The sequence below is a fragment of the Mobula hypostoma genome, chromosome 3, assembly GCF_963921235.1.
Source record: "Mobula hypostoma chromosome 3, sMobHyp1.1, whole genome shotgun sequence".
NCBI lineage: Eukaryota > Metazoa > Chordata > Chondrichthyes > Myliobatiformes > Myliobatidae > Mobula > Mobula hypostoma.
In genome coordinates this window covers 172,731,987-172,745,855 of record NC_086099.1, presented here as the reverse complement: position 1 = coordinate 172,745,855, position 13,869 = coordinate 172,731,987, and the positions used below count along the sequence as shown (strand labels likewise).

Here is a 13,869-nt window from a genome sequence, read left to right as displayed (position 1 = left end):
TGGAGATACAATTGGCATTCTTTTGTCCCTCCTCCACCTGATTGGAACATTGTTGGCAGTAGTAATTAAAAACGGAAAATAAATTTACCCACTTTAATAATCCTTATCATCATTGCATTTATTCACCCAAAAATACCGTGACAATTTTCAGCCCTTTTGCATAGCAATGTGGTTAAGAATGTCTTTAACGTTAGCAAACTATTGCACATTCTATAAACTAACCTTCAATGTATGTGCTTCTTTACTTCATTGGGAGAATTTCTACTGACTCTTTGTTTCTTGCTGCTTTAGAAAATGATTTAATAAGCAGTGGCCATTTTTTGTGTGAACTAAGTGTAATACAATTATTAATACTGGGATATCTAGATTTTTCAAATTAATGAGATTAGGTACAATTACTCTGAATACAATTTATCAGAAGGCATAGTTATGATTTAAAAATACTTTGTATCCATGATCCAATTATCATTACTGAAAAATTTTGACTTTGTATCAGAACAAAATATCATTTTAAAAGGATTAATTTAAAACATTAGTACATATTTTTATGAAATGATATATTGTATTATTTTTATTATGTTGAACTTAGTCTCTTTTCTTGGAATGTTAAATCGTAATTAGTCTATGGATGCTGACAAAACTTGAAATATCTCCTTAAAATAATAAAGAATTGTGAGCATAAGGGGAGGGCAACAGTCAAACTTGATTCTAAAATCAAAAAACAGCAGATACTAGAAATCTAAAATAATAACCGAAATTATTAGGAGCATTCAGCGGGCCATGCAGCATCTATAGATGAAAAAGTAAATCTATCATTTTAGTCAAAGATCTTTCAATAGAATGGAAGAAGAGAAGGAAAGTTAATTATAATTTGTAGAGTGGGTGAGGCAGGGATGGATAGGACAAAGGTAATCTCTCTGATAAGAACAAATAAGTGTTGAGTTATTGTGGGGGTGAGCTGCAAACCAAGGCATTCAATTGATGGATTTGTTGGTGCTATTAGAAAGGGAGAACAAGCAAAGGATGTCAAAGTTGCAAAAGTCAGATCTGATACAAATACCTGAAGTTGCAACATTTGAAATTGAATCTGTCCCTAAATTGAAGATGAGATGCTTTACATGAATCTTTTTATATCAGTGCTGGAGGCCAGAGGAAGACCTGTTAGATTGGGATGGTGCAAGAAGATGCAGTCAGCTAGAAATTCAGGGTCACCCACCTAATTCTGTTCTAATTTCTATACATGCATGATGTTTGTAGGATGCCCAAATGTTGAAAACAGGACTTTAGTATTTCTCTGTAATGAGCCAAAAACATGCTCCTGTCATACAGTATGTACAATAATAGAGTTGTCTTTGTACAAACTATGCCTAAATATTGTTGTCCCCTTTCAGAATATTGAATAATACAGTTATTAGAAGCGCTTCTATTATTTGGTGGTAATTTCTACAGAATTATTCTTATGAGTTGTGAAAATCTTAAATAATAATCAAATTTCCGATGTTGGAGATGAGAAAAATATCTGACAAATTTAATATAGGGTGATGTAACTATATTACAAAATTTCCTGAGCATCCACAAGAAATGGCACTGACTTAACAATATTGTGTTAAATGTTTTATCCGAGTCCCATCGGTTGAGAAATAGACACTTTTGAAGCTGTTGAGGTGCAAATTGCTAACAATAGTTGCTATAGTGATATTTGTGGCTGCATGTTTTTCTATTAAACCTCCTCCTAATAAATGTCTTTTTCCCTGTTTATGGCTTCTGCTCTTTGAAAATCCTAAATTATGCCTTGCAGATTTTAAATTAATTTTAATTCTTTTAGGAAGAGGAATTTAGCATATCAGACATCTGCTCTGAGCACGATACTCAGCCATTTCAGACTAGACTCGAGCTAATGGACGACGATTTAGCTACAAAACATGAGGCTGAAGAGCTGAACAGGGAACCTGAGGAATTGAATGATGCAGGAGGTTTACAACAGGTAAGTTTTCATAATTCCCACTTGCCAAATGTTTGTGTTTTAAATAACTTACTATCCATAATTATCTGTTTGTTGTAGTTCTCATAAAAATTGATTATTTTCTGTTGAATCAGAATATTAGTTGCTGAGCTCTATTTACTGAACATAGAAATCTACAGCACATTGCAGGCCCTTCAGCCCACAATGTTGTGCTGACCATGTAACCTGCTCCAGAAACTGCCTAGTATTTCCCTAGCGCATAAACCTCTATTTTTCTGAGCTCCATCTACCTATCTAAAAAGACCCTATTGTATCTGCTTCTACTGCCAGTGGTGGCAGTGCATTCCAGGCACCCACCGCTCTCTGTGTGGAAAACCTTACCCCTGGCATCCCCTCTGTACCTATTTCCAAGCACCTTAAAACTATGCCCCCTTGTGTTAGCCATTTCAGCCCTGGGAAGAAGCCTCTGGCTATCCACACGATCAATGCCCCTCATCATGTTGTACACCTCCATCAGGTCACCTCTCATACTCCGTCGCTGCAAGGAGAAGAGGCCAAGTTCGCTCAACCTATTCTCATGAGGTACGCCTCCCAATCCAGGCAACATCTTTCTAAGTCTTCTCTGCACTCTCTATAGTCATGCTGACTATCCCTAATCAAATTATGTCTCCCCAAATGCTCACAAATCCTGCCTCTCAGGATCTTCTCCAACAACTTGCCCATCACTGAAGTCAGACTCACTGGTCTATAATTTCCTGGGTTATCTCTGCTCCCTTTCTTGAACAATGGAACAACATTTGCCACCCTCCAATCCTCCAGAACCACTTCTGAACCATTGATGATGCAAAGATGAGAGTTACCTTCCACATTTTATGAAGCTTCTATTTCTTTAATCCTTAAGAAAGGTAAAGATCCTACTGATTGTGCTTCATATAGACCTATTTCATTATCAAATGTGGATGCCAAAATTCTTTCAAAAATAATGGCTAATCGGATGGAGAATATACTAGCTAAAATTATTTCTCAGGATCAAGTGGTTTTTATTAAAGGTCGTTATTCTTTTTCTAATACTCGGAGATTGTTAAGTATTATATACTCATCCCTCTCTAAGTCTCCCCAATGAGTTGTCTCTCTAGATGCTGAAAAGGCATTTGATAGAGTTGAATAGAAATATCTATTTAAAGTTTTAGAGAAATTTGGCTTTGGTACTAATTTTAATAGCTGGATCAGATTGATATATAAAAGCCCTATTGCCACTGTTATCACTAATAACTGTAGATCCCCCTTTTTCCAACTTTCTCTGGATACGAGACAAGGATGTCCGTTAAGTCCTCTGTTATTTAACGATGTTGGAACCCTTGGCTATTGCACTTCGTGAAGCTAAAAATATTCAAGGAATTTCTATAAATGGGACTATTCATAAGATCTCCCTTTATGCAGATGATCTTTTGGTTTATGTTTCAAATCCCGAAGAAGCCATTCCTAGCTTATTGAAATTATTAAATGAATTTGGATTGTTTTCAGGATATAAATTAAACCTGCATAAAAGTGAATTATTTCCTTTAAATGATTCCGCTTCTATTTATGATAACATTCCTTTAAAAGTTACGGATTCTTTTAAATATTTAGGTATTACCATTACTAAAAATTATGGAGACCTTTATAGAGCTAATTTAGTTCCCTTAGTGGATTTTATGAAGCAATTTTTTTCTAGATGGAATCCACTTGCACTTTCCTTAGTAGGTTGAATTCATGCAGTTAAAACGACGATTTTACCAAAATTTTTATATGTATTTCAAAACATTCCTATTTTTCTAACTAAGAAGTTTTTTGATCAAGTTGACTATTATTTCATCTTTTGTTTGGAATAACAAAAGACCAAGAATTGGAAAATGTAATTTACAAAAATTAAAAAAGGATGGATGTCTTACTTTGCCTAATTTAAGAATGTATTATTGGGCGGTTAATATACGTTATGCATGTTCTTGTTTATATTGGACCGATAAAAAGGAACAACCATCTTGGGTTGACTTGGAATTGAGAACTGTGAAACAATTTCATTTAGTTTCATTATTAGGAGCTCCTTTACCTGTACAATTAGCCAAAATTTCTATTCTAAATATAAATCCTATGATTAATCAATCATTACAAATTTGGTATCAGTTTCCTAAGTTTTTTAATCTTAAAAAAATTAACCTTCTTAGTTTAATTTATCGAAACTATTTATTTAAACCTTCACTTAGTGATCCTACCTTTTCTCTTTGGAGGAATAAAGGAATTTTTTCCTTTATGGACTTGTTTCAAGAAGGTCGATTGATGTCCTTTGAGAAATTAGTAACTAAATACTCTCTCTCATATTCACATTTTTTTGCAATATCTTCAGGTCAGACATTTTTTTGCAAGAATATTTAAGTAATTTTCCATATATACAAGATTCTGACCTGTTAGACATTATTTTAAAAATGAACCCTTTAGTGAAAGGCTTTATTGGGAAAATTTATAATTTACTATTACAACAGGACAATTATCCTTTACTTAAGATCAAGCAAGATTGGGAAAGAGAGCTTAATATGACCTTGATAACAGAGGATTGGTTGTGAATTTTGAAGCTGGTTAACTCTTCTTCGATTTGTTCCAGTCATTCTCTAATTCAATTTAAAATTGTTGATCGTTATTATTTGATGAAGGAGAGATTGTCTAAAATATTTCCTAATGTAAATAGTCAGTGTGATAGATGCAAAACTGAGATAGCTACATTGACACATATGTTTTGGTCGTGTTCTGTATTGAAACAATTTTGGAAATCTTATTTTTTCTATAATCTCTAAAGCTTTAAGAATCAATTTACAACCTAATAAATTGGCAGTTTTATTTGGTATAATTCCTCAACATATTCATGGTATTTCTATATCTGACCAATATGGAATTGCATTTGTCATATTATTGGCTAGAAGGGCTATTTTAATAAAATGGAAAGATGTCTCTGCTCCCACTTTGATACAATGGTTCTCTCAGGTGATGTTATGTCTTAGTTTGGAAAAAATTAGAAGTTGAACTTTTGATCCTATGAGAAAAGATGGGGTTCTTTTGCCCATTATTATCATTTGACTTGAGTTAATTAAGATGGTCCTTTTCTGATGCTTGGTTATATGAATTTGGTTAGCGGTTTGATGTCTTTTTTTTAATGGAAGCTTGTATGGCGCATAGCTCTGGGTTTGTGCTCCAAATGGGTTTTTTTCCCCTCTTTTTTTAGTTATTAGGGGTTTTCTCTGTTTTAGTTAGTAAGCGTCCTTTTTTTCTTTCTTTCCTTTTTTCCATTTAAAAAAAAGCTTTAATACCTTGTTTTTTGATTATTATTGATATACTGTTCAGCCTGGTTGATAGTTTAACTTTTACTCTATATATGGATATGTTATCTTGATTATTTTGATGTATGTTTCTCTGTTGTTGATTTTCAATAATAGTTAATAAAAAGATTTAAAAAGAAAAGATGATGCAAAGATCATCGCAAGAAGCTCAGCAATCTCATTCCTTGACTCCCACAGTAGTCTGAGGTATATCTCATCTGATCCTGGTGACGTGGTGCTTTTCACATCCTCTTTCTTAATGTCTATATGCTCAAGCATTTCAGTCCACAATTACCAAGGTCTTTTTCCCTGGTGAATATTGAAGCAAAGTATTCATTAAGTACCTCCACTCCCTCCTCCGACTCCATGCACATGTTTCCACTATCACACCTGATTGGCCCTATTCTCACACAGCTCATACTTGTAAAAATTTTTGCTTCATACTTAATTAAATCATGTTTTCTGGAAGTCAAAATAAAAAATCTAATTTCTATTTCCAGCTGGTCACCTAAGTTAGTCTGCTCTGTTTTGAATGTTTTTTTTCCAATTAATATTTTGTAAATTTTAATTATTTTAATGTGTTTCATTTGTATAGTTTTCTGGCAGTCAGTTGGCCTTTCCTAAGCGATTAGGATGTGATTGGTGGAAGTTTATCCAAATGGGTTTACAAGTCATGCGAGCTATATTTACCTTTAATATTTGTTTTACTTGTAAGGAATTACATTAGTGGGGCAGTTCCTTTGTTTCTGTGCTGATGGTGACTGTGGAGGAAGTGTTATCAAGGACAAGGAAAATAACTTTATTTTGTAGAATGTGTAGAATAATGTTTTGGCATTGAAATAGATTCTAGATATTTATTATAAAGTAGAAACAAAGGAAATGCTCCACTAATGTAATTCCTTACAAGTAAAAAAAATATTAAAGGTAAATATAGCTCACATAACTTGTAAACCCATTTGGATAAACTCGGATAAGCACACTTGAAAATAACTCTACTTGCTTTATGCTTATGACTACGAGGCTAAGTACAGCTCTAAGGTCATATTTAAGTTTGCTGCGACACCTGTCGTTGGCTGAATCAGAGGTGGTGTCAAATCAGCATGTAGGAGAGAGATTGAGAATCTGGTCACAGCAACAAACTGTCACTCAATGTCAGCAAAACCAAAGAGCTTAATATTGACTACAAGTGGAGGAAACAGGAGGTCACGAGCAAGTCTCCATCAGGAGATCAGAGATGGAGAGAGTCAGCAACTTGAAATTCCTCTGTCTTATCCTTTCAGAGGATCTGTCCTGGGTACAGCATATACAAGGAAGGCCCTGTAGCACCTCTACTTTCGTAGAAGTTTGCACAGATTTGGCATGTCATCTAAAATTTTAACGAACTTCTATATATGCGTGCTGGAGAATATACTGACTGATTGTATCACGGCTTGATATGAAACACCAACGACCTTGAATGGGGATAAAACTACAAAAAAAAGTAGTGGATACAACCCAGTGCATCACAGGTAAAGACTGCCCACCATTGAGCACTCTTACAAGTTGGGCAGCCACAGGAAAGCAGCATCCATCATCAAGGACCCCACCATCCAGGCCATGCTCTCTTCTCGCTGCTGCCATCAGGAAGAAGGTACAGGAGCCTCAGGATCCACACCACCAGGTTTGGGAACAATTATTACCCCTCAACCAGCAGGCTCTTGAACTAGAGGAGATAACTTCAATCACCCCCAACACCGAAATGATTCCAAAACCTCTGGACGCACTTTAAAGGACTCTGCAACTTGTGTTCTTGATATTTATTGTTTGTTTGTTTGTTTATTTATTTGTTGTTGTTTTCTTTTTGTATTTGCAGTTTGTTGTCTTTTGCTCATTGTTTTTTTTTGTCTGTTTCTGTTGTGCGTAATTTTTCATTGATTCTACTGTATTTCTTTCTACTTACTGTGAATACCTGCCAGAAAATGAATCTCAGGGAAGTATGTGGTGACACACAGTACATGTACTTTGATAATAAATCTACTTTGAAATTTGAACTTGGTCAAGGTTTTATGAAACTCTGATAAAACTCAAAGTACTATATTCCCGGTGAGGCATATGACAGTAGTACAACCGAAGAACTAGTAGTAATAGTTGTGTCCATCATCACTTGGTATAACACATCTACTCCCACTCGTGACCCAAATTCCTTTTAGTCCAGACCACCTCGCTAAAAGACAGCAAGTTCAAGTGCTGGAGCTGCTGAAAGCATAGAGACAAAGGGAAAGGGTAAAGTTAATGCAAATTTCAAGTTATAATCCCAACTAGAGTGAAGTGGAGTGACTACCACAGCACTGATTGCTTGTTTGTGGTGCATGAATTGACAGTGACTTATCCACAAGGAGAAAAGTTCAAATACTATATCATCAATTTTCCCAAGTGTTAAACTATCTTGTCAAGTTAATGATGAAAAGTATTAAATTTGAGGACTGAAGATATATGTGTGTAGGAAACATTGAGCAAACCTATGAAGGTAATTGAAAGGATATACCTCTCTTGAGAAGAAAAAAAATTAATGCAACCAAGGACAGGTTAGTTCTGCTTCTTTATGGCAATTTTTCCAGAAAATTGAATGACCTCACATTTTTACACAGTATTTTCAACTGCCAAGTTTTTTCCTATTTAACATCACTTGAAGCCTTGTGCATTCTTGTGTTGTACCCAGCTTCAAATTGTCAGCAGACTTGGATGATATATATGTAAGGCATGATATAGATTTGTGAATAGATGAGGCCCAAGCACCATTCCTTACAAGATCTGAACACAAAAGTAACCCATTTATGTCTACTGCAAAAAACACATTGCTGGAAAAACTCAGCAGTTCCAGCAAGGAAGTGGGAAACCAATGTTTCAGGTTAAGATTTTTCATCTGGACTTATAGAATAGAGGCGAGATAGCCACTATAAAGTGGTGAGGGAAGGGATATGACAAGAGGTGGCAAGCAAAATGTGGAAACAATTGAGGAGAAGTGATCAAGTAACTTATCTGATTCGCTCTTCTCTCTGCTCATGGGTTGAATACTTAGTTTTATGAGGGGAAAATAGGAAATGTTTGTAAATTATTGGATCACAAATTATTTCTTAATTTTTTTTTGCTGTTAACAAATATAGATTTGTTATATACATTTGAAACTATTGGACCCAGCCCCTAATAATTTTGATATTGTAGATACTTTTGACAAGTGCAGAAGTTTTGCTCTTCAAAGAAATATTTCATTTGCATTGAAAAATAGGAATAAGAAAAATGTAATATAAGAGATTTTAAAATGTTACTTATATCCTGCACATTATTTTATTACCAATTTATTGCAAGTAGTAGAGATCTGTGAATGCAGATGTAAAAATTGAAGTTAACCACCAGTAATTTTTTTCCTGTATGACTGGGCTGTTACATAGAACAGTACAGTGCAGGAAGAGACGCTTCAGCCCACAGTGTTATAGAGTCATAGAGCTCCACAGCACGGATACAGGCTTTTCTGCTCAATGAGTCCACACCGACCTACCCAGTTAGTCCCAATTCACTAAGTTTAATCCACAGTGCTCTAAACCCCCACCCCTACATGTATCAATCATAGTTCTTCAATGGTACTATTACACCTGCCTCAGCCACTGCCTTTGGCAGTTTGTTCCAAATACTCACCATCCACTGCCTGAAAAAAGTTGCCCCGCGGGTCTCTTTTACATATTTACCCTCTCGCCTTAACTTTTTGCTCTCTAGTTGAGAATCTCCCTATCTTTGGGAAAAGACTGTTACCATCCACCTTATCTGTGCCTTTATAGTTTTTAACATTTCTATAAGGTCACCCCTTATTTTCCCATGTTCAAAGGAATAAAGGTCTAGCCTGACCAGCTTCTCCCTTTAACTCAGGTGCTGTAGTTCTGGCAACACCCTTGTAAATCTTTTCCGCACGCTTTACAGTTTGGCTATCCCTTTCCTACAACAGGGTGATCAAAAAGTACTCCAAATGCGGCCTCACTAATGACTGTATAACTGCAACATAATGTCCTAATTCCTATATTCAATACCCTGACTGTGGGCTTGGACCCCAAGATCCTGCTATACACCAATGTTGATAACTGTTGTGCCACTAACAGTGTCCTGTCCCTTTATATTTGATCTCCCAAAATGAAGCAGCTTGCACTCCATCTACCATTTCCCTGCCCATATCTGCAACCTGACTATGTCTTGCTTTTTCCTTTGGCTATCTTCTGTGCTGTCAACAATAACACCAACCCTTATGTCATCCACAAACTTAGTAACCCGCCCTTGCACATCGTCTTCCTAGTCGTAGATAGTAAAAATTATTATCAGTATTTATAAAGGGATCTTGGATCAGTTGGGCAAGTGAACCAAGGAATATCAAATGGAATTTAATTCTAAGTGTTGCACTTTTCAGAGACAGACTAGAATAGGGTTTCCACAGTGCACGGTAGTGTGCTGGGGGAAGTTGATATGGTAAGTCCATGTTGTGGGGGGGGGTGGAGCAGAGAAAATATGGTGCATTTTTCTTTTAAATGGATAAACCTTTTATTTAATTTTGCATTTATTTACAGGTCTTGTGACAGCTTTATTAGTGAGAAAAAATATTATGCGTTTCCTTCAAATGTGGTAATGTTGAGCTTTATTAATTTTATGTGACACTGTCAGTGCCAAGAAGCTGTGCTATGCCAAAGGTGCAAAGTTTGAAGATGTAGAAAGTTGGATGTAAGAACTTCAAGGCTGGTTATTTTATTTTGTCAATAAGTAGTGCTATTTATACTGTAAATTTTTTTGGACAGCTACAGGATTTTGAAGCTGCAATCAAACAGAGAGATGGTATTATAACTCAGCTTACTGATAAGCTACAACAAGCAAGGAAGGAAAAGGATGAGATTCTGCAAGAATTTTTGGACTTGACAGAACAAAGTCAAAAGCTACAAATTCAGTTTCAACAGGTAAACTCTATCTTTGCTACTCCTATAATGTTAAAAAGGTCAGTCCACATTTTTCCCTGCTCCGTACACAGAGAGGCCCAGGCTGCATCACTGTCTGGTATAGAGGGGCTACTGCACAGGACCGAAAGAAGCTGCAGAGGGTCATAAAGTTAGATGGCTCCATCTTGGGTACTAGTCTACAAAGTACCTGGAGCATCTTCAAGAAGCGGTGTCTCAGAAAGGCAGCGTCCATTATTAAGGACCTCCAGCACCCAGGGCATGCTCTTTTCTCACTGTTACCTTCAGGTAGGAGGTACAGAAGCCTGAAGGCACACACTCAGTGATTCAGGAACAGCTTCTTCCCCTTCACCATCCGATTCCTAAATGGACTTTGAACCCTCGGACGCTACCTCACTTTTTAAATATATATTATTTATATTTTTGCGCGATTTTTAATCTATTTAATATACGTATACTTTAATTTATTTATTTTTTTATCCTATATCATGTATTGCATTGGACTACTGCTGCTAGTTAACAAATTTCACGATACATGCCGGTGATGATAAACCTGATTCTGATGCATTAAACACTCAGCTAATTCAGGGGAATGGGATTCAGTCTTTGCCTCAAGGAGTGAACATAATCTGAACAGACCATTCCTTAATGAGAGAATGTTAAAAATTGTTGGAACATCTAACTTTTGACAGTTGATGTATGTAAAATTTCTTAACACACCATTCAAAAAGAATGGTGAAACTGTAATAGTATCTCAACCAGCAATTCAGCCTTGGTCAACACAATCTTAAAATCTCTTAAGCAAGTCAGATATTTTATTTGCATTTCATGAGATATGTAATTTATTCTTCATCTTAAGCCCATCACCTCTACTGGGGCATAGGCTGCAGACTGCAGCTTGCCAGAGTTCTCTGTCCTAGGTCAGTTTATCAAGTTGTCCCCAGGTGCAGCCCATCTTCAAAGATCCTCCCTCTCCCAGGGATGAGATCTTTGGAGCTTCTGTTGGTGTTTCTGTACCTTTGCATTTTTATGAGATGAAGTTGCTAACCCCATGCACAAATCTCCTCCTTTGACTGTGACCATCCGTGGCAGAGTTAGAAATATGAGTTAATTGCTTGTATGTACATACAAAATAACGAGTAATAGGAAAGAGTAATATGACGTATGATTCAATCTGAATCTGAAGCCTTGGTAATTGTTAGCCTGTAGTCACAAACAAGAGAAAATCTGCAGATGCTGGAAATCCAAGCAACACACACATTTTTCCACAGATGCTGCCTGGACTGCTGAGTTCCTCCAGCATTTTATGTGTTTTGTTAGCTGACAGTATTGATGCTAAGCTTTTCCTAATCTTAATTCTGAGGCCTAGAACTCTTAGTGCAGGGGCAAAAGATTTATGTCGTTGAAAACTGGTTTAACTCAGCACAGAAGAAAATTGCACCCATTTCCAGACCCCTCGAACTGAAAGGAAATTTGACCTTGAACTTTCCATTGGGATATCCATTAAACACATTTTCCACTAAGTACATGCCCTTGTCCAGAGCAAATTGTTGATTTATTATATCTGGAGTTTAGAAACCATAGAAACTACAGCACAGAAACAGGCCTTTTGGCCCTTCTTGGCTGTGCCGAACCATTTTCTGCCTAGTCCCACTGACCTGCACATGGACCATATCCCTCCAAACACCTCCCATCCATGTATCTGTCCAATCTATTCTCAAATGTTAAAAAAGAACCCACATTTACCACCTCGTCTGGCAGCTCATTCCATACTCCCACCACTCTCTGTGTGAAGAAGCCCCCCACCCCCAATGTTCCCTTTAAACTTTTCCCCCCTCACCCTTAACCCATGTCCTCTGGTTTTTTTCTCCCCTTGCCTCAGTGGAAAAAGCCTGCTTGCATTCACTCTATCTATACCCATCATAATTTTATATACCTCTATCAAATCTCCCCTCATTCTTCTACACTCCAGGGAATAAAGTCCCAACCTATTCAACCTTTCTCTGTAACTGAGTTTCTCAAGTCCTGGCAACATCCTTGTAAACCTTCTCTGCACTCTTTCAACCTTATTTATATCCTTCCTGTAATTTGGTGACCAAAACTGAACACAATACTCCAGATTCGGCCTCACCAATGCCTTATACAACCTCATCATAACATTCCAACCCTTATACTCAATACTTTGATTAATAAAGGCCAATGTACCAAAAGCTCTCTTTACGACCCTATCTACCTGTGACGCCACTTTTAGGGAATTTTGTATCTGTATTCCCAGATCCCTCTGTTCCACTGCACTCCTCAGTGCCTTACCATTAACCCTGTATGTTCTACGTTGGTTTGTCCTTCCAACGTGCAATACCTCACACTTGTCAGTATTAAACTCCATCTGCCATTTTTCAGCCCATTTTTCCAGCTGGTCCAAGTCCCTCTGCAGGCTCTGAAAACCTTCCTCACTGTCTACTACACCTCCAATCTTTGTATCATCAGCAAACTTGCTGATCCAATTTACCACATTATCATCCAGATCATTGATATAGATGACAAATAACAATGGACCCAGCACTGATCCCTGTGGCACACCACTAGTCACAGGCCTCCACTCAGAGAGGCAATTCTCTACCACCACTCTCTGGCTTCTTCCATCGAGCCAATGTCTAATCCAATTTACCACTTCTCCATGTATACCTAGCGACTGAATTTTCCTAACTAACCTCCCATGCGGGATCTTGTCAAAGGCCTTACTGAAGCCCATGTAAACAATATCCACTGCCTTCCCTTCATCCACTTTCCTGGTAACCTCCTCGAAAAATCCCAATAGATTGGTCAAACATGACCTACCATGCACAAAGCCATGTTGACTCTCCCTAATAAGTCCCAGTCTATCCAAATGCTTGTAGATTCTGTCTCTTAGTACTCCCTCCAATAACTTACCTACTACTGACGTTAAACTTACTGGCCTATAATTTCCCGGATTACCTTTCGATCCTTTTTTAAACAAAGGAACAACATGAGCCACTCTCCAATCCTCTGGCACTTCACCTGTAGACAACGACATTTTAAATATTTCAGCCAGGGCCCCTGCAATTTCAACACTAGTCTCCTTCAAGGTCCGAGGGAACACCCTGTCAGGTCCCGGGGATTTATCCACTTTAATTTTCCTCAAGACAGCAAGGACCTCCTCCTTTTTGATCTGTACAGTTTCCATGATCTCACTACTTGTTTCCCTTAATTCCATAGACTTCATGCCAGTTTCCCTAGTAAACACAGATGCAAAAATCCTATTTAAGATCTCCCCCATTTCCTTTGGTTCCGCACATAGCCGACCACTCTGATCTTCAAGAGGACCAATTTTATCCCTTACAATCCTTTTGCTCTTAATATACCTGTAAAAGCTCTTTGGATTATCCTTCACTTTGACTGCCAAGGCAACCTCATGTCTTCTTTTAGCCCTCCTTTCTTGCACTTCTTATACTCCTCAAGCACCTTATTTACCCCCTGCTTCCTATACACGTCATACAACTCCCTCTTCTTTATCAGAGTTGCAATATCCCTTGAGAACCAAGGTTCTTTATTCCTATTCACCTTGCCTTTAATC

General features: G+C 37.2%; 1 protein-coding gene across 4 annotated transcripts in view; it reads left to right on the top strand.

The window, feature by feature from the left end:
- The window catches only part of akap9 (A kinase (PRKA) anchor protein 9), a 209,777-nt gene that overhangs the window by 17,424 nt on the left and 178,484 nt on the right, over positions 1-13,869 (top strand). For all 4 annotated transcript variants that reach the window (XM_063044116.1, XM_063044117.1, XM_063044115.1 and 1 more), the window contains 2 exons: positions 1,826-1,984; positions 10,122-10,277. In XM_063044116.1, coding sequence (XP_062900186.1) covers positions 1,826-1,984; positions 10,122-10,277 — 315 coding nt within the window. The remainder of the gene's footprint in view (positions 1-1,825; positions 1,985-10,121; positions 10,278-13,869) is intronic.